This window comes from Protopterus annectens, chromosome 10.part0, assembly GCF_019279795.1.
Source record: "Protopterus annectens isolate FY-2018-M chromosome 10.part0, PAN1.0, whole genome shotgun sequence".
Lineage (NCBI taxonomy): Eukaryota > Metazoa > Chordata > Ceratodontiformes > Protopteridae > Protopterus > Protopterus annectens.
The window spans coordinates 158,928,401-158,950,557 of NC_056744.1; the positions used below are offsets into that span (position 1 = coordinate 158,928,401).

A 22,157-nucleotide genomic window follows, 5' to 3' on the forward strand; every position below is an offset into this window, starting at 1 on the left:
TGAAGACTGCATTGCAATATGTCACTTTATCTTGGTACTAGGAATACCGTTTATCTGTTCTATATGCCATCCAACTTGAGTGGGCATGAAAGGGGTGCTTACCCTAGGAACCAGATGAAGTCAAGGAAGAAATAGGAGCAGCTAATGAAAATCTCAAGCCAAACAGCCTAGAAGTTAATATGAACTATATGAGAGACTCCCTCATCAGAAGGAGTGGATAAGTAATACTTGTCCCAGTTAAGCAAATGATGACAGTATTATTTCAAATGTCAATTTTCTGAAAACTTTTTTTTCTATAATTAATTCTCACGTACATGCAGGGTTTTTTACCTTTCATTCTGTACTTACTGTAAGCACATAACTAACTATAGGTAGCTCCATTTTTGTTGGGCCAGAGGAACAAGTGGAAGCACCAATCATCAGTAAATCACAATTTGGAATTTTAGTTTCATCCTTTACATATCTGGATTTCTTTTTTGTCAACTCAGTGTCCAAATACTCTCTAAGACCCAGCAATATAATGTTGTCGACTATCATTTTCCAGATTAATTTTAAGTTAAGCAAAGTAGGTTCATAAATCTTTAAAAACCTATCAGTCAAAGCACTGTGTGTGACCATGATAATTCCTGCAAAAAACACAGCTGAGGACTGGCATTTGGTTACCTATTGTAAATCTTACGCTCGTAATTTTGAGTCATGGAATTATAGGTTCATAGGTTCATAGGTAAGTACTAGGCTATCTGCCCGAAGGCATTTATAAGCCTAGCTAGAATGTGTTGGCTTTCACCGCCCCCTTAGATTAGTTCCCTGTGCCTCTGTCCAGCAGAGCCACTGAAGTGATCCCCGGGGTAAACTTTCTGTTTTCCATCCACTCGTCAAGGTTTCTTTTGAAGAGTGTTAGCGAGGAGCTCTGCCTGATGTAGACTGGGATCTTGTTCCAAATCATGGGAAGTGTCTGGGACAGGAATCTATCCGTCCAGCATGTCCTATTTATTGTTGTGGTGAGGTTTAGATCCCCAGAGCATGTGGCTCGTGGGGATAAGGTTTTCTTTAGGTGGAGTATGTCCATCAATTCTGGGTTGGACATGGCTTTGTATGTCAGGCAGAAATCACCTCTGAGTAGGCAGTATGCAACCGAGTACAGCTGGAGTTTCTTCATTCGGACTGCATAGGGCATCTGTTTGAGGCCAGTGATCCTCTTGGTGAGGTACTTCTGTGGTCTTTCCAGTTGTTGCAGGTGTCTTGTAAGGTACATCCCAAATGGGGCATTGTATTCTATGATGGGTCTGATGAGTGATGAGTAGAGGGGTACAATGACCTCTTTTGATCTGGATGCGAACCCTTTTGTGATTAGTTGGGCCATGTAGAAGGATTTTCTAACCACTTTGGCAATGTGATTTTCAAAGTTGAGATTACTATCTACTTGGGTCCCCAGATCCCTTATTACATCTTCCATATTTAGGGGACTACCACCTATGTGGTAGTTTGTGGGTACTTTGTTTTTTCCACAGGGGATGACTGTGTACTTTTTGGCATTTAGCTTGAGGCCATGATTTTGACACCAGGTATCCATCTCAGTGAGACCCTTTTGGAGGATGTCTGTGTCAGCCGGAGAGTCAATTATAGCTCCTAGTTTGCAGTCGTCTGCAAACTTGGTCAGCCATAGTCCTCCTGTGCTTGCCTGTACCTCTGAGTAGTATATGCCGAACAGGAGGGATCCTTGGACTGAGCCCTGGGGAACTCCACTTGTAACCGATTTAGAGTCGGACCTAGCTCCCACAACTCTCACCATGTGGGTTCTGTCCATGTGCCAGTTGGCAACCCATCTTGTGACATAGGGGTTTATGTTCAGGCTAGTGAGCTTGTCTATAATACCAGAATGGGGAATGGTGTCAAGGCCTTTGTGAGGTCTAGGTAGGCTGTGTGTACCATCTTTCCCTCATCTATAGCCTTGGTAACTGTCTCAAAGAAGTCCACCAGGTTCAGGAGGCATGATCTGCCCTTAACAAAGCCGAACTGGGTATGGTCCAGTGTTTGGAGATTCCCAATGTCTCTGTTAATGAGTTCCATGATGATGCGCTCCATAGCCTTGCAGACCAAGCTAGTCAGGCTTATAGGGCAATAGTTCCCGGGGTCTGTTGTGGCTCCACCTTTGTGGAGCGGAATAACTGCTGCTGTGCGCCACTCTATGGGTATGGCTGTGGAGAGGCTGAGTTTGAACAGTGTGTTTAGGTGAGGGGTTAGTTCATCTTTGAGCTCATGTAGGACGCAGCCTGGGACACCGTCCGGTCCCACTGATGCTGTGTTTTTGGCTTTGGAGAGGGCTGTTTTAACCTGAGTGTCTGTGATTTCAGGGACTCTATATTCTTCTGGCATGGTTATGGGCCCTCTTGGGGGTGAGAGGGGGGGTGAAGTTTGCGCTGAACCTGTCTGCCAGGATGTTGGCGATATTAGTCGGTTCAATGTATTTTGTGCCATTCTGCACTAACTCCGAGCAGATCTGAGCATTGCCACTTAGATTCTTGACATAGCTAAAGAATGCCTTCTGGTTATCTTTGGAGTCCTTGGCAATTTTTCTTTCAAAGCTCGCCTTGGATGATTTTATGAGGGATCGTATTTTTGTGCTGATACTGGTCAGGGATGTCTTCCCTTCTTGGGATTTTACTCTTTTCTGTACTAGTTTCCTCCTTCTATTATAGGTTCTGAAAAAATGAAAAAAATGTACAAAAATACAGGAGAACAGCTAATATTGAACATTTCTGTTCTTATTTAAAGTAGTTTTTTCAAGGGGGCAACTCCATTTGCACCCCTCACAGTGGGGTGCTGCATCCCTCACCTCTGCTACTTATATATAACTTATATAACTCCGAGATTGTTATAACTTAGAGAAATGTGAATACCCGAGATACAGTGATCTCTGAGTTAGTATATGCAATTAGGCATTTTTGATCATGTAGTTTCGCTACTCTTGGACTCACAGTATAGTCCTGGAAAAACCTATGATTAATGTGACATTATCATATGAAACTGATCAAGGATATTAAACCCTAACTGCACTTGTGCCAAGTGTATATCCTGCAATAAAGTGCACAATACTGTGTGTGTGTGTGTGTGTGTGTGTGTGTGTGTGTGTATATATGTATGAAAATAACCATTTCTTTAGTGGATATCATTAAGTATACCACAGGACAATGTCACATGACATTTGTAATAGATCTCCCTGTAACTCAAACCCTGTACTATTGTACTGTCTGAGAAACTGTACAGTATGAAAGAAATTTTTGAAGCTGCAAGCCTTCATAAACAGTGGTTGTTACTGTCCATACTGAGAAGGACTACTCACTGCTTAAAAAGTATCATGTTATAATATTCCTCTTTTCTGGTTTCTGTACAGTGTCTCCTGCTCTGTTGCTATACTACATATTCATGAATCTGCAGTTCCATAGCAGTGCATAATCACTACCACTGTAACACTGAAATCACACCTTATGTCTTCAGAGCAATTAGTGACTGCAGTTATGTAAGTAAACTTACCATAACAGTAGAATTTGAATGATCGATGCTGCAATAGCTTTAGATATATGGGTAGATTATCCTAGCTTACAACATTTCAGAGGTGGAAGAGGAAGGGTCCTGGAGAATGGCCCTAGCAAAGCCTGATCTAGACACATGGAAAGAATCAAGTTTTGTGTAAATATGTACAGAGAATGAAGTTAAGGATTCTAGAATACTTCTAGAATCCAGCCCTTTCAAAAAGCCAAAGATAAAGCCAAGCCCCTGATAAAGTGAGCCTTGACCCTGCCTGGAATAATTTTGCTGTGTTCAGAATAATAAAAGGCAATAGCCTCAGACAACCATTTGGAAATAATCTGTTTTGGCACAGGTAGGCTCTTATTCTTACCTTCACAAGAAATTAACAGCTGATCCAAAGATCTGAAAGATTTTGCTTTGTCTGAGTTGTCTGTGCACATCCAGAGTATGGAGTATCCTTTCTCTCTTATTTTGGGTTTAAGGAAAGACAACAGGGAGATGGATAGTTTGGCTTAAAGTAAACTTGGATACAATTTTAGGCAAAAAATGAAGGATTAGTTCTCAAAGAAATCCTGGCTCTGTGGAAAATAAGACAGGGATGACTCATCATAAGAGCTTGCAACTCGAATACTGTTCTTCCAGAGGTCAGAACAATCAGTAACACAGTTTTCCAGGTTAAGAACATCAAGTCAGCCTGATGAGCTGGTTCAAATGGAGCAAATGTTAGCTTCTCTAACAGAATTAAGATCCCAAGGAGGAAACACTTGTTTTCTTGGAGGTCTCTTATGCAAAACCACTTTCAAAAACATTTTCACAAGAGAAAGAATTAAAATAGGGGGATCCATGGGCAAACATGCTGAAATGGCTGACAAATGAGCCTTAATGTAGGAGTAAGATAAGCCACATAATGGTAATTCTCAGAAATACTGTAAAGCCAGAGAACACAAGCCCTAGAAAATGTCTTCCATTTGCTAATTTATGATGTTTTAGTAGCAGGCTTTCTTGCCTTTTTAATGCTTCCTGCATGTCTTCGGTAAACAGGTGCCTAAAAGGAAATAAAGACCTTATCATCCAGGCAGTCAGTTGAAGTTGATTGGAGTTAGAGTGTATCAACCACCCCTCTTTTTGTGTGAGTAAATCCTTTCTATGAGGAAGGTTGTGGTAATTGCCTATGGCTATTTCCAAAAGAAAGGAAAACTACTGTTACCTGGGCCAAAAGGGAATCAGCATAGTGATCTTGGAGGACTCCTTCTGAAAATTCAGAAGTATCCTGGATATCAGTGGAAAGGATGGAAAAACATAGAGGAACATTCCTGTCCAAGGAAGGGAAAAGGCATTTGTCTTCCAGGCCTTCTTGCATGGAGTCCTGTAGCAGAATTTTGCCAGCTGATTATGCAGACAGAAGACAAAGAGGTCTACTTGAGGAACTCCCCACAGATGGATCAAATCTTGGAAGACCTCCTGATCTAGTTTCCATTCATGAGGGTCTCGCTTAGTCTTGTCTGCCACACAATTTTGATCTAATGGGATATATGATGACTGCAGACTGGAGATTATGCTGTGAAGCTATATCCCAAGTTAGCATGGCTAGTCTGCAAAGATGCAAGACCTGCTTCCCCCCTTGCTTGTTGATGTACCACATGACTGTGGTATTGTCTAGAACAACGTGAAGGTGACCAGGAACAAAGACAATTCAGAAAATTGAGAGCCTTGATTAGGGCAAGCATCTCTTTTATATTTATGTGCTTGCATCTGTCCTTGGTGTCTCAAACACTTTGTACTTTTATCCCTCCTAAAACTACTCCTTAAGTAAAGTCCGAAGAGTCTGTGGTGACTGTGAACTGAGTATTTTGGAGCAAGGGTGAGGGTGTTGCAGGGTGGTTTATGTTTGTTTATGTGTGTGTGTGTGTGTGTGTGTGTGTGTGTGTGTGTGTGTGTGTGTGTGTGTGTGTGTGTGTGTGTGTGTGTGTGTAGGAGAAACTTGGATTTAGGGATATCTGCTGTCTCTACCACGTGATTTTTCTTCTGACCATGTGAAAAGATAATGGGTGTTGGTGCTGAGACCAAAAGAACATCAGATACCATTACATCTTTCTCATTTGGAGTCTTGCCAGAGTATCATGAAAAATGTAGATGTCATATGAGACCCAAAATCCTGATATAGTCCCTCGCAGAGACTGAAGTCTGAGTGCAAAACTGTAGAAATAGATTTACATAGAGATCTATTTTTTTCAGTGGAGAAACCTCTTTGATATAACGTATCTAGCAGACACCCCAGGAGCACAATCCTATGTGGTGGAGTCAAAAAAACTTTTGAATATTTTCTTGGAATCCCAGCTTGTGTAAAAGATGTAACATCTAAGAGAGAGAGAGAGAGAGACTCCTGACACCTGCAATAAGCTATAACTGAAGCTAGACACTTGGTGAACACGCTTGGTGCAGTCAGTAGTCCGAAAGGTAAGGCAGAGAACTGACAACATGATCCAGACACCTTAAGAAAGACCTGAAATCAGGATGAATAGAGATGCATTGATAAGCATCTTTTAAATCTAGTGCTACCCGAAAACTTAAATGAGGAGGAAGAGGTAACAGGGCATGAAGCGACATTTTGTACTCGGGCACTATCACAAACTGGTTTAGGACAAAAAGGTTAAGAACTGGTCTCCAAGCATTTGCTTTCTTATTTTGGTACCAAAATCATGCATGAATAAAAACCCTTTCCCAAACTTGGAAGGAGGAACTGGCTCTATTACTCCCCGAGACAGCATTGAAGGACAGATGGAAAAAAGAGCAATCTGGTCTGGTGGATGAGGAATTACCTCCTGAAAAGGAGGAATTTCCTGCCACTGTAACCTGCAACCAAAATGAGAAATGGAGATTCAGACTTTCTGGAAGGGAAATGTGACAGCGGAGGAGGGGGTCATGGTCCCTTAAACCAGTCATTCTAACTTGTTGGACTTTCCTTTGTTTTGGGAGTTTCCTGCAGTTTTTGGGAACATCCTTGCTTTGTTTCTTAAACTTTTGTTTAGCAGCATTTTGCTGAGACTGTTGCGAAAAATGGACAAGGTGGTAGGAGACTTGGAAAAGGTGGGCTGAAAAATCTGAGACATTCCCTGTATCAACTTACTCCCTGTCATCACATTTTGATAACCTGTGCAGCAGAAGAACAAAAACTAAATCTCAGTCTCAAAAATAATTTAAAATATCATTTTCACATATTCTAGTAGGTTTTGAGAACACTGCCAGGCAAATCTCCGGTACAACAAAAGAAAGAAAATCCTGTCTAGAAGTAAGATAGACTATGCACAACAGAGCAACAACTCCCTCATTAGTGTAAACAAACAAATCAGAGGACTAGTCATGTCTTCAAAAGCAAATTTTCAGCCAAAAATAACCTAATCATAAGGCATTTTTCAGTTATCTCCACAATCTTAATGGCAAACCCAACAATGTGCTGAATTAGATGTACACTGCATCACCTATACTCAGCCAGAAGATATAGCAAATTTGCTGGCTGATAAATTCAGCTCAAATTTCAGCACCCCATCACCTCCAGTTAACCTTCAAAAAATACCCTCCACCATTCCTTTACCAGTTATCGCCAAATAACAGGTCAGCACTGAGTTGTTTAAAACTAAAAACATGACTTTGATGGGTCTCAACAATATACCAGGTTGCCTCTTAAATAGCTTGATACAGGACCTATCAGGCCCACTGGGATCTCTAGTTAGCCACTAGCTTTGTCCCTGTTGAGTAGCAGACAGCAGCAGTAATCCCTTTGCAGAAAGGAGGACCATTAAAGGACCTGGGAAATTACAGACCCATCAGTTTGACTCATCTTATACTCAAGGCCATTAAAAGAATAGTCATGGACCTGATAAATAATGACATATGAATCATCGAAACATTGGACCCAACCCAGTTCAGTTTTATCAAGGGCAGGCCATGCCTGCTCAATCTGGTGGACTTCTTGGGGCATAAATCCCTACATCAATAGATGGATAACAAATGGCTCCCACACAGGACACATGTTATTACAGTTGGTGAATCCAAATCCAGCAAGAGGCCAGTTACTAGTGCTGTGACACAGGGCTCAGTGCTAAGATCAGAATATACTTCTCTGAAGTCAAGGCTAATGTAGAAGAACTTTGATTTACTAAGTGTGCTGATGACTGCAAGTTGGAGGCAATCACTGAATCCTCCAATGAAGTAGATATCCTTCAGAAGGGCCTGACTCTGACAGATGATTGGTGCTAAATGCAAAAAAATTCATAATCAAACACTTTAGGAAGTCAAATACCCCTGCAAATTATGACATTAATAACACACCTCTAAGAGTGGACTCAGAGTTGAGAGACCTAGGTACACAGAGAAATAGTAGCTTGAACTTTGACTGCCATGTGTCCACAGTGAAGAGGAAGTCTTTCTTTGTGGCATAACTTTGAAGTAAAGGAATGGCATCCATGTTCAATGAAATTATAGTTCCACTGAACTCGGCCCTCATTAGACCAATAATCAAGTAAAATAAACCTTTTGGCATGTACTTGACCAGACACTTGCAACAGCTGCAATGGCCTCAGAGTTCCTTACAAAAAATACAGGGTGTAAACATGTCCTATGCAGGTAGACTAAAAGCTCTATCCCTTTACTCTGTCTGTTATCAACTATTAAGGGGTGATCTATGCCTAACCTAAAAGGCACTCACAAATCCAGCCCTGATGAAACTGTTACACATTTGCAAAACAATCTGTGCAAGAGTCACTCAGTCTAGGGATCTAAATCTGGTCTGTGACATGAGCAAAACATGCTGGAGAGACACATATGTGTTTCAGAGATTACTCCTTCTCTGGAACAGGCTTCCTATTCTTGTAAACAAAATCCTTCCCTGACCCTCTTCCAATGAAGTTTGCATCAATGGATGGGGAATCATAAATTCACTCCTATGGACAGGGTCAGTCTGTATAATACTCAAAGGCACAGGTACAAACCTAAGCCACCCTCTAGCCCTTAGGGATTGAAAACTGGGTAAAATGTGGGTAATAATGGTTAGGCTTGTAAGGGCACTTAAGCATTTAGCCTAGTAATCTCCTATGAAACTAAAACAGTACCAGTGGCCATAGCCCTGGAAGAAGTATCGACAGTCATACACACACTTTAATGAGTTATGACCTGTGAAATGGAAGAAACTAAACCATTCAAAGCTGAGTTTTCCTCAAAAGAAGAAAATACAGACAAAACATTCCTCATGCTTTCACAATTAGTCACAAAAATTTCAACATATAAGCCTGATAATTCAAAATTCTGAAAATCAGAGTTGCAGAAGCATACACTTTTTTCCCATACTTATCAATTAGTTTACCATCCTTGTCTGAAACTATAGGATTGGAATTAACTATAAGTTAAGCAGCAGTAGGATTAACTAAAGCTATAGCTGCTAGGTCAGGATTGGGAATGAGTGTAAAAAAAACCTAAAAGACTGGGAACTTTATAAAATCTATTTGCCTTTTTAGGGGCAATCTGACTATCAGGAAAATTGAAGGCAATGACCCACACATACTCCAACACTGCCAACAAAGGAGGGATGAGGGAAGGTTCTGCACATTCCGTTTGGAAGAACTCATAGTATTTTCTATAGGACTGAGAAACTTCAGTGTTCTTCCACTGAAAATACCAACACATTCTGAAAGTCTTAGAGAAAAAGAAACCCTCACACAGCAGTAACTTTCCTAGGGAAGGGCACAACATTCTGACTAAACAGGGAAGACTTCCCTGCTCCCTCTCCCAGGCCTGACAAGAGCAGGTCTCCCTTGCCCACTGAGGGAACCCCAACAGCCACAGATGACGTGACTAATCCCCGGTCCATAGTGGCTGTAGGTTCTACACCTGTGGGCTCAGGCATAGAAGATGAGTGGTCTGAGAAATCGGTTTTGGCCACAGCCGAGTCATCTACCAGTGACTGAAGCAAATGACTAGCCTGCTGTAGTGATAAAGGCTGTTTTCTTGACTTTTTCTATATGTGACTAGAAGAAGGACCAATTGTGGAACCAGCAGTTTGTTCCTTGCTCAAGCCAAAAAGTTTGTCTCTTTCCCAGAAAAAAAATCAGCATTGGCTGGTAAAAAGTCACTACTTCCCAATAAAAACACAGTAACTTATACTTTAATGCACTTCGCCAAAGACAAGAAGAATAAATACATTTTTTTCCCAGAGGAAAAATAGTTTTAAACTGTTTTAGCAACTTTTAACTGATTAGGAAAAGTGTGTTCCCATTTAAAAGTGCAGTTAAGTCTTGAGACAATCCATTAAACACACAAACTCCTAGAAGAAAACTAACTTTCCAGCCAGGAAAGTACATTTAAACTATCATTTTTTTTTAAATATGGAAGGTTGTTCACCAAAGGGAATTTGTATTGCCAGTAATGGAACAGCACAAGCCGACTATCAATCCTTGAAAGCCTGCAAATGAGCACTATCTTTGGTGGCAGAAAGGCTGTGAATGGTTCGGTGCTCAAACCTGTCTTTTAAGGTAGCTCAGCTCAAGCTGCCTAACTGAGTATGTGAAAGGTGCTCTGAAGCTTTGGAAGTTGGCTGGCTGTTATAATCCATATATCTAAGGCAGCAGAGATCGAGATGCTGAGCATCAGCACATAAATCAGTACTAGGAGCTTAGCTTCCACATATAGATGAGAAGGAACATTAATGAGATCATCTGAAACAAAGAAGTTACTCAATTATGTACCACATTACACATTTTCATTCACTTACTACACTTCACTGAAAAGCCACACACAGAGCAGCTTCTTTTGCTTTTAAGCAGTTATTAAACTGGCTATGTCTATGACAGTAATACTGATGGGCAGAAAATATGAAATGCTCCTCTTTGTAGCTATGAATACATACTAAAAGAGACTCATGAAGAAGATTAAGAACCCTATGGTTCTCTTACTTGTTTCTCTCTCTTAATATTTCTGAATACCAAGCTCTTTTCATGTTAAATGGATGCACAATTCCTGAGTTTTGATATCCATTGTTTCGTTAAAAAATAATATTTAATAAGACGAGCTGCTCTGTAGCAATGCTGTGGGACACTAAAGTATTTCTCATTTCTAATACTCTCAACAGATACCTTAGTTGTCTGCTTTCCATGAAGTTACTAAATTCATGCTGTGACCATCAGATATGGCAGATAGAAGCCTGGTTCCTAAAGTCATAACAAGTTAGTCTTTTCAAGTCAGTGGGAATGCCAACAAGGAAAGGTGAAGGAAATAAATCTTGTGATTTATGTGGCATATACATATATATATATATATATATATATATATATATATATATATATGTATGTATGTACTTCATATGACCTAAATTTCATTTGACTGAAATTCATTTGACTGAGAACAAAACACTGAAAGTTCAAAAGACTGAAAACTCATTTGACTGAAACTCATAACACTAACACATTAAAGTAAAAGGTATATGCCCTTTTCCCCACTGTAGTGAGATCCTGGAATTAATATATATAGTTAGGGGGTGTGGGGGGGCACATCGCCCCACATTGGGGGTGTGTGGGGGGCCAAGCCCCCACATACTTTATACATTTTAAACCATACACATGGATATTTATAACTGCAATGAATAACTTTTTGCAAAAAATAATATTTACCTAAACTGCTCCCCACACCCCCCAACTATATATACTAACTCCAGGATCGCACTACAGGGGGGAAAAGGGCATATACATTTTACTGTAATGTGTCAGTGTTATGAGTTTCAGTCAAATGAGTTGTCAGTCTTTTGGTCTCACACACACACACACACACACACACACACACACACACACACACACAAACACACACACACACACACACTCTTAGGATCTTGTGAAATAGAGCGAGAACTACTCTTGGACTCTACTAAAGTATATTGATGTTAGTTTAGTGAAGGGAAATGCATTTATGAAGTACTGAGCCAGCATTACTGCATTAGTTTTTTTGTACTTTAACTTTTCCCCAGATAAGTTCAAAATATTGATATTCACAGCACTCAATTTTGTGCTTTATACACATGATATTTGCCTAGTTGCATCTTTCACAGCTTCAAATTCTTACACTGACACTCTGAACCTTAATTTTGTTTTACATTCTGGATTTCTGTCAGTTGGCGCACAAGTACAAATGCTGTAATAAGACATTTAATAACCAACATCCTTAAATTCATAAACATAATTTTTGGTGAAGCTCATCAACATTAAGTTGCAATATTTAGTTAGACTGAAAATGATATTGGATGAAAAACATGAGGACCTGTGCTATTGTCCTCCTCTCAGCTTCTGCAGCACAGCTGACTTTCTGTTCTTCAGCTGTTAAAAATATTTTCTATAACCATATCTCTATGTACTTTATCAACTGGGCACACTTTCTAAGAGTGCTGTCACCTACACAGTTTCCCAAATGGCTCTGATAGCTACTACAGATTTCAGCTAGCCAAAGTGGTGAACCAAGGCTTGTGTCTTAATCATGGCCTGTAGCACTGTCACACCAAATTTTAATATTTGACAGTGTATGCCCTTCCTCTCTACAGCTCTCAGTCTTATGGTTAGCTATACTAAAGTTTTAGAGGTCTTCACAATGAACTCTGGTATCCACAGAGTTAGTGCGTGAATGAGTACACAAACAAATATTACAAATGGAACTTGGTCATGCACGAACCTCCATTGCTCTCCAAATATAACTCTGGATCTCTTTCTTGGTCTGCCTGTTTTCATGTTTTGGTAACCACATCAACTGTGGCACTTAAAATGCATTTTAATCATCTCTCTTACCACGTTTTTCTGTGGTCACAACAAGTGCTTCAGCTGCTTCACCCCATCCCTTGCGGGTCTGTGCCGTGATACGAAATAAGTAAATTGACTCTGGTACCAGCGATGTTGCAGTGTGCTGCCGTGTGCTGGGGTTTAAAACCTCAACAGTGGCTGTATTTGAGCTGGTTGTGTTTAGACGATATGTGATCTGATAAGCTGTTTTCAAAAACAAATAAACAAAAAAGAATGACAATTAAATGCTAAAAGACACAATAGAAAAAGACACATCATCAGTTGACATAATGACATAACAGTACACCATATCAGACAATGGAGTTGTATTGATTCTCAAACATCCTAAGCAATAATATTTGTTTATTTTTAATTTTATTACAGAAAATTTGAAATTCATCAGTACTACAGGTAAGGCACAATTCATACGTACACAGATGAAATATGTTGTTATGGCATTTCAAATTGAAATTTTGTAACTTTTTATGGTTTAGACTTAAAGCACTTCCACATCTTGAGAACAGCATACATTCATATGAATGCCAGGTTCCCCAAGTCCGTCTTATTAACTGCTGACAGATTCTTTTCCTGCTTCTGTCCCACGCTGTTCTAAAAATAAACATGAATCAACCCTCATGTTATTTTGGCAGTTCATATATTGCTGCGTTTAGTGCTACTTAAATAAAAAAAGCATTCTACAGAGTTCAACTAATTAACATTCTCCACTGATCAGATAATGCAGCATACTTTTCAACCGTCACTGATTCGGTCTTAACATTATTGCCCTGCACACTCATTTTTTATTTTCTGGTAAATCACTGAGGATTGCAGTCAGTCAATAATGCCAGACATTAGAGTTCAAATGTCTTATTGTTCTGAGCATGCATGTTAATGAGAATTAGAGTAATAATTAAAAAAGTCCCAGATTTCGGCCCCTTGTCTCCCCATCATTTTTTACTTTGTCACTGATTCTTCAGCAAAGACGTTGAGATATGTGTGTGACACTGTCTGCGCAGAGGTAATATACATTCTGTACTGATCAGGCAATGGATCATTTTGTTCCATCTAGGTTTTATGGCATTCTGTACTGTCCAGGTCATTGGGTATTTGATATTACTCAGCTAATGCGGCCCTTTCTATTGAACAGGTAGAATGATGCTACTGTTGCAATGTTCTTTTGATGTTTGCATATCATGTCAATGCACAGTACATAAAACTGTGTGTTGTAGTAATCCGTTAATGAGGTATTTTACAGCAATCAGATGAGATGACATTCTGTGCTAACAATGTGATGAAACATTTTATGTTGATCATGTAAAGCACGTTTGAAAGGAGCACTCATTTTAACAGTTGATCTTTACAAGAAAACTATTACAAAAGTTTACAGAAACATATTGGCATTCTTAATTACTTTGGTTCCTATACTGGTACAAAAATTCCCAGCACTATCTATATCCTGACTCAAGCCTTCTTCCATCTTATAAGTGATGGTACTGACACTTACTGCATATCATTAGTACGAATCCACTGTAATCTTATTCACCTTTCTGGAAGAAACTTGTTTTAACTAGTAGAAAAATGGTCTATCACCAGCACTATGTACCTTCTGATTCTTTACTCCTGTTTCTTTACTATCTTCCCTACTTATGACATCTATGACCTCCATTACTTTCATCAGATGTCTACCAGTCTTAGTGCACTTTGCAGCTGAAACTGTTTACTCATTAGAAGCATAGCTGGTTCAATTAGTACCCTGTGCCGGCACTATGAACCAGTACCACACCTCCACAACTCTTCAAATGAAGAGCAATTAAAAAAAAAAAAAAAAAAAAGAACTTCAATGTAATAAGCTTAAGTGTTTGGCTTTTACAGTTACATCTATGCATCTACTCACCAGCACAACCCCCCCCCCCCCAAGAAACAGACATTCCTTCTACTGGCAGAACAACAAGGTGGCTAGATGCATGATACACACACCCCCAGTCCCAGCCATTCTGGTCCCATTTCTGTGCCCTGCCTCACAACCGTCCTTTAACATATAAAAAAAAAATGCCTTCTTTTAAACTGTAGCAAACTGTGTGAATGTAGCAAACAGTTGCTACAGTTTATACCTGCCTGCACAGAACACTTCAGCACTCATGTTTTATTAAAAAAAAAAAAAAAAACATTTCTTTTTAAACTGTAGCAAACAGTAGAGCACTACAGTGCTCATGTTTTAATTTAAAGAAAAAAAAAAGCATTTATTTTTAAACTGTAGCAAACTGCTTGCTACAAATGTGGCAAACAGTTGCCACCGTTTATACCCGGCCTCCACAGAGTGCTACCAGTACTCAGGTTTTAGCTAAAAAAAAAATAATAATAATTTTAAACTGCAGCAAATTGTTGTTGCAAGCAGTTGCTACAGTTTAGACCACCCATAGAGTGCTACAGAGCTCAGGTTTGGCCGCAAATGCAATACCAGCTTTTAAAATCCAGTATTACATTAAAGAGTGACTGGGTTCAGCTGATCGTACTCCCCCAACACTTTGCACCTAGGGCTCTTGCCCTTCTCGTTCCACCCTAACTAAGCTACTGCTACTAATCACTTATCATCTTTTGTCCCTGCCATGTCTATATCTCAGGCTGTTTAGTCTGGATTCTGTCTGTTGTTCTTCTTTGTCTGCCTTCTCTACACTTCCTCATATTAGTTGTTGCATAACTGTTTCACCCCATTTACTTTACTCATATCTCCCCCCTTTTCTGTCAGCTTGAGATACAAATACCATATCATATATGCAGGTAAGAGAATTACCAAAAGGTTAACTGAAGGCTAAGCACATAGCATGGCTGGCTGATGATTTCAAAGCATGGTGTGTGATTGTGCTTTCACTGATGATTACAGTCAATCAAAAATGCCTATTATTAGGAGTTGCATAACTCAATGTTTAACAATTTGATGCTGTTGGACTGTATGTTGCAGTCTGTATTCTTGCCTAGCTATCTCTCACTCTCACGCACACACTATGTGCAATTTTCTTTTTTTTTTCTTTTATTTAGTTTTCATTTTATGTTTGCTATATAGCAAAACACTGTTTAGTGAGCATAAAAAATGAAGCCATTATCTGTCTGAGCTTCACAGCAGCTTAATATACTGCTGTAAAGAGATGGACTTGTTTTTCAGCAGGCATTACCTGTACATAACACCCTGCTGGAGAATGTTCATTCTTCATTCAGGGTTTAATGTACAGTTTGCCCATTCTCTCAGCTAATTTAACAGTGTACCAAATTATATCTGCAAACTTGTAAAATAAAGTTATATGGCATGACCATTCTGGTTGCACCTATATATGAATATGGGTCTCACATATTTTCATTGAAGGTATCTTTTTAATGAAAGATGTTTGTGCCTGGAAAGCTTGTCAGATGTACTTGTCAATGACTGTTGTTTTTGAAATGCTGCAGTTGTGGAATGGAATGAGTTGTATTATGGTAGGTTAAGTGTGGGCTTCTGATGTTAATGACTAAACTTTGGGATTTACCATTAGTTTTGTCAATAAGGTTTAGGAGTGTGTATGTGTGTGTGTGTGTGTGTGTGTGTGTGTGTGTGTGTGTGTGTGTGTGTGTGTGTGTGTGTGTGTGTGTGTGTGTGTGTGTGTGTGTGTGTGTGTGCGCGCGCATGCACACAAGTGTTTGCAAGTCAGAGTTAGAATAAGGGCTTGGTAAAGGGATAGATTTAGTATTGTGCATGTGTGATGATCTATGTGGTGAGTATCTGAGTTTCTTTTGCTGTGGTAGTGTTATGGAAAGGGTTTTCTAAAGTAATGTGGAGGATTAGGGCTAGCACTAATTACTAAGGTGTCGCAGAAGGCCAAAATATATTTTCCTGATAAATGAGGGCTGCAGCCTACAGCTTAGTAGCATCAGCTTTCCTTGCATTTTTCTTGCACTACTCCTTAACTGAACATTTTCTTTAATATATAATTATATAGTAGATGTTTAATAGAAATTAAGAATTCTGCTTTTCATAGCTGAAATACTGAAAGCCCACTGACAGCAGACTGGAAGACAAACTCATCAGACAACAGATACCAATAAACAAGCTTTCTACAAGAGTAAGAAAATAATTCCAACTATTGGTAACTTATTCTGCATTGAAAAACACACAATTATTCGTACACTGTGTAATCTGAGATCTGGTACCAGGGAAACTGCATTCCATGAAATACCTACTATTTGTCATACTGAAGCTATACTACGGAATTCTAACACCACAGTGCTCCAGACAAGAGTTAGTTATAGCTTTTATTTTCCATTGTCCTAGGTTACCATTGCCCTAGTAATGCCTTCAGGTGTTTCACTGTGATCATCTAGTGAATGACTCTTGGTGGCTAACATTGCTTGTTCATACTTACATTAATAATTGCAAAACCGTACTACTAAAAGACTTCATCTTAAGACTTACATGATGGGCAATACCAGTGCATTGATACTTGACCTCTGTGTAGTGTATGTTAAAACATAATGATGTTGGTTGTATAGTAGCTACACTAATAATGACACTGAACATATCACCAACTTGTTATATTTGAGAGCTTTCATCTTTGATCAGTAAGACTTCATTAGATACAACACATAGAAAGAAATGGACACAATAAATACTTCATCACATCCAAAACCAATCAATCAAATCAGGTACATAATTAAATAATCACTGAAAACATCCTAATATAATTCATGTTTTACTTTACAACTGACATTGGATGTTAAAAGAATCTTCCTGCATTTAATCGTATCTGCCAGGCAAGTTCCCTACATAAATAAAGTATTTATATCTTCCCCTAATGTCACCATTTATTTGATCAATCACAGAAAAACTCAACATTTCTTGAGATTAAAACTCTCGGTACTGCAGTCTCCTAAGGTATTTAGCAGATATTTTTTAATAGCAAACTGATGCTGGTAAATTTGTTCAGTTAAAGACCTATGCGTTTCCTCACATTAAATGACTCATAAGGTAAATATTTTACTATGTAGACCACATTGGTTGATTTGCCATGAACTCTGAAAACATAGTGGTCATTACTTACTTCATATTATGGGGAGAAGTACTATAATATCTACACTGCTTACAACTGAAACAACAGAAAGTTTCACTTTTGTGTAAAACATCCTTATTTTAAACTGTATCCTCTTCTGAAGACAAATTTGGGAATGTCACCTGCTAGACCTTTAAGATCTGCAACTCCCCACAAAAAAATGTTCAAACTATTTTCTATAATGACATATGTACAATCCACAGAAAGGGTTAAAACAGAACTTTTGGTGATATCTTCTTCAAGTCTTTTAACAACTTTAGTGGGTCCCTTTCTTAAATAGGGACATAATCAATGTTCCTTTTGCTTACAACCTAATTGAAAAATTCTGTAATAAACTTGTTATGGTACACCCTACTATTCTGCTTATTTTTACTGTAACCACATTCATATTTCTCTAAACATCTCAACAGCCAAACAACATGGAGAGAGCTGCTTAGCCTCCTATGAAAGCTCACAGCAGAATGAACACAATGTTGATGACAGTAGTTTCTGCAACTTGAGTGGTTAACTTAGGTACTGAAAGTTGCTTACAAAACTTTACAAAATTAATATTTACTGTGTTGACTGCGACTTACAAAATCCAGTTTATTGTGGTAGCATTCATTCAGTTTTAAATCTTAAAGATTGCTTTGAGCTGAAAGGTTGGCCAGTAGCACTTTTCTAGCACTTATGATTCAATATGTATTAACATTTGTGTGAACTGTGATGATGTAACTCGAGTCTTCTCAAAAGTCTGTGGATGTAACTATTAGACGTCGGAGTGCAAATTTCCACAGCTCTTTAGGAGGGAATGGTATTAATTAATTCCAGTAAGTTCATTGGTTAATATACTTTTTGCAACCTTGAAATCTATAGACTGTAGAGTGTGCAGAAGTTCTACAGGACAGAATGAGTTCAGCATTCATATGCTTGTAATAGCTTGTCCATTTATTGTACAATTTTATCCCTGTAACTAAAAAAATAGATACAATATAAAATTCAAGAAGTGTATTCTTTTTAAAGACTGAGACAATGTAAGAATGTGCACCACATCAATTGTATCCTTATTTATTGGTTAACTTATATAGCTGATTGCAAATAGAGAATGTAGAGTTTCCTGGTTAAACTGTGGCCTCGCTGACCAGCTTCTCCCTTTTACCATCTTAGCTTAGTTAGTATTCCATTTTGGCTTAGTTGGTATCCTCTCTTCCCTGTTCTATTCATTACTTGACTATGGGACTTCTCCTCTTTTTATCCCCCTTTGTCTATTATTTGTATGTCCGCTGTCCTTTGGTCTTAAAAAGCTATTAGTTTATTTTTTTCCCCAGTCCTACTTCATGCCATAATGGCATCCCAATTTTCATTCCAAGCTAGCTACAGGCAGATAGCTTCTTTATGTACATACTGCTAGACAACTATAAATGTATTTAAAAATGTTATCCAAGATACAGATTCAATGTCCACAAAATATATATAGTTTCAACTACAATTAATTTCTCAAGGGCAACACTGAAGTCCCAATCACGAGCAATCTGTCAAATATATACCCTTATAAGCAAAGTGCCAAGAAATGCTTAAATGGCTAAAATTGGTGATATAGTCTAATGTAAATACGCTTACAATGTTGCTGCATCCACCTTAATTAAGAAATATGTAAAGTCTGCAATATACAGAAAGAATGAATGAAAGTATACCATTAACATGCATTTTCTGAACAATAAGAAACACAGAACTCTAATGCTTGCCATTATTGACTTACTGTAATCATCAGTGATGTTCTGGAAAGGCAAAACTATCAAGGGGGGCGGGGCATATCAGGCAAAATCAAGTATGTTCTGAAAAATCAGGGACAGTTGCAAATTATGGGTGCTACCATAAAAAAGATATCTGTCTAGCTTCCTGTTTCTGAACAAAATGCCAAAATGGCTAAATTGCATGTTGGCTATCTGCAGCTGTGGCCAAAGTGTGCTGTGGTAATACTGTCCATGACCTTTAGGTCCATAGGCTTACAATGCTATTCCTACACATGCTGATCCTGTGCTAGAGTGCTGCTTGGTGGATCATTGCACACTGGTCTATTATTAGGTCGCCAAAATGGTATTCCGGTGAACACCTATTCAGCGACTCATAATCAACGAAAATTGCTTCAGTGATTTGCTGAATTCACTAAGGGCAACAAATTAATTCCCCAAAGCACAATAGACAATTACAGAACGTTGCCCTTTTTTCTATTGTAGTGTGATCTCAGAGTAGATATATATAGTTAGGGGGGTGGGAGGGTGAAGCTCCCCACTTCTGTGAGTTCGAGTCAACTAAAAGTTGGTCCGTTGTGCTTCAGGCAAGTATTTCATTACCCTAGTAAATTCAGTGAATCGCTGATGCAATTTTCTCTGGTTAGAGATCGATGAGAAGGTGTTCGTCGGAACGCCATTTCGGTGAACTAATATAAACCCATGCACATATGCTGGTCCTGTTCATATTAATGCACCCTTGTGCTTTTGTTTATAGTCAGTAAAATAACAAACTGAGACACCTACCTCCCTTGTGACAGGAGGAACATCATTAGCAGTTCACTCCTACTTTATCTCACTGGATCCTGCAGTGCACAAAAGCTGGTAGGTGACACAAGGTCATGTTGATCACTGTAAGGGCTTCATTACTCGATGCCACAAAGCTGGTATGACCACCTTTTTATTTTTGTTTGAGCCATAGAAAGTAATACATAATCTTCATGTTATAGTCCTGGGTTTGATCCCCTTGGTCTCCATTTGTATACTGCATAACTCTGAGCAAGTCACTTCACCAGATAGTGTACCCAGATCATGAGTCAGAAAAGACACCTAGGCTTATTCACTTCACATCCTTAAAATAATAAAATACATCTCTCTTGCTCTCCTTTTGTGCTGTAGCAAAAACACTTTGTTTTACAATGTGCTTGCCAGAGCCCCCAAAAATTAATAAGCTGGTAGGGGTATCTGTGATTTGCCTATTTTTCATTAAACACTAGTGATAGATTCCAGATGAGTACCTGCTATTGATACCAAATAAATCCAATAGACAGCAGCTCAAACAGGAAGAGATTTGCTATGCCTTTTGACCTCTGGGATGTAAATGCTGACACCATGTACTTTCTATATGCCCCCTATAGTACAGCTAGGTCAAAAGGGGAGAGAAGTAGACAAAATTCTGGTATTGTCAATGAACTTTGTGTCGACAATGAATGAAAACATCAAAACTGGCGTCTTCTACAGTTATAGTCATAACAGCTCTAGCGCCTTCATGTTTTCTTTTGTTGCATTGGTATGATACAATTTTATATCAGTGAGAAGTCATCTGCGTTGGTGAACAGCTCTGACACCTTCTTTTGTCGAATGTCCATAGGCTTATTTCATTTATTCATTTATTCCATCTGTCCTCAGCAGTATCACATATCACATCTTTTATTAATGCTTATAAACAAGCTCCTAATCATAAAACATTTTCATGGCAAATCCTCAAACTTAAAAAAGAAAACAAATCAATGAAATAGCAGGATTTTTTCAGTTTATATATATTCAGCCCAGAAGGGAGGATAACCATACTTCAACTGATGACAACAAGTTTTTCTCCATCATAGCAGAACATTGTCCTCTTCATAGATAAAGCTGACGGGGAAGTAGAATGGTGGGTTTAGTATTCTGGTATAGTTGATATAATTGGGTATCTTTTGGGGATGGAATATCCATTTAATTAACGTTTGACTGAATTCCCATTTGAGCAAAATATAAAAATAATTTTATGTGAAGGACGTTTTTTCACCTTCACTCCTATGCAGATGGCATCAGCCCAAGAACCTCTTTCACTTGCATAATTAGGTCTGATGTCACCACAGCAAATAGAAAGTCCCTGTGGAGTTACCAGTGCAGGTGGCGCAGTGATGCAGTGGTTATCATTGTTGCTTCACAGCAAGCGGTTCTCCAGTTTGATTCTTAGCTGGGGTGCCTTCAGTGCGGAGTCTGCATGTCCACTTTGTATTCACATGAGTTTCCTCTGGGTACTCTGGTTTCCTCCCACATTCCATAGACTTGCATCTGGAATGTTTCTCCCCAGCCTCTGCTAAAAATGGGCTCTGTTCTAGGTGGATTGTCCTGGTAAACAAATGTTAAATAAAAGAAAAAAAGCAATCTGTCATGAAACACTGGTGGGTAAATTCAAGGGGTTAAAAATGGACCCAAAGTGTTAAGCTGGACAGGAAACTCACTAACGTGAAGTAAAGTAACAGTTAATGAAAAAAGAAAATTAAGCAGAGGGCCAGTGCCTTACCTGCTTAGTATACTTGTGTTCAACACCCCATTATAATTGGGGAACATGAGCAACATTTTCAGCGGAAAAAACAAAGGCTGCAGCAATGGCCAGGCATCTCCAGCAAGTTCATATGCAACCTACAAGATGGCTTGTTAAAGGTGAGATGGGATTTAATGCAATAATGTGCATAATTATGTATTTTAGTAGAGCTGGTCAGCTGAGGGGGGTGGGGGGCAGAGGAAACAAGGAGAACCATACATGCTAGCAAGGTAGCCTCAGGGAAGACAGTTGTAGAAAAGGGTTAATGTATGATATAGCCTCTTTTTCTGGACCAGACTGATTGTTTAATAAAATACTAATACTGACAGCAGTCATGACCTTTGCTGCAGGAACAGGAGCAGTAGTAGGTTTCAGCTACTCAGAGGTAAATCATGTGTATGGCCAGTGGTAAAATTATGCCCTGCAGAGTGAAGTAACAGTA

At 39.0% G+C, this 22,157-nt stretch overlaps 1 protein-coding gene across 1 annotated transcript in view; it reads right to left on the reverse strand.

The window, feature by feature from the left end:
- The window catches only part of SDK2 (sidekick cell adhesion molecule 2), a 1,526,639-nt gene that overhangs the window by 383,484 nt on the left and 1,120,998 nt on the right, over window positions 1-22,157 (reverse strand). The window contains exon 28 of the mRNA XM_044085131.1: window positions 12,348-12,542. Coding sequence (XP_043941066.1) covers window positions 12,348-12,542 — 195 coding nt within the window. The remainder of the gene's footprint in view (window positions 1-12,347; window positions 12,543-22,157) is intronic.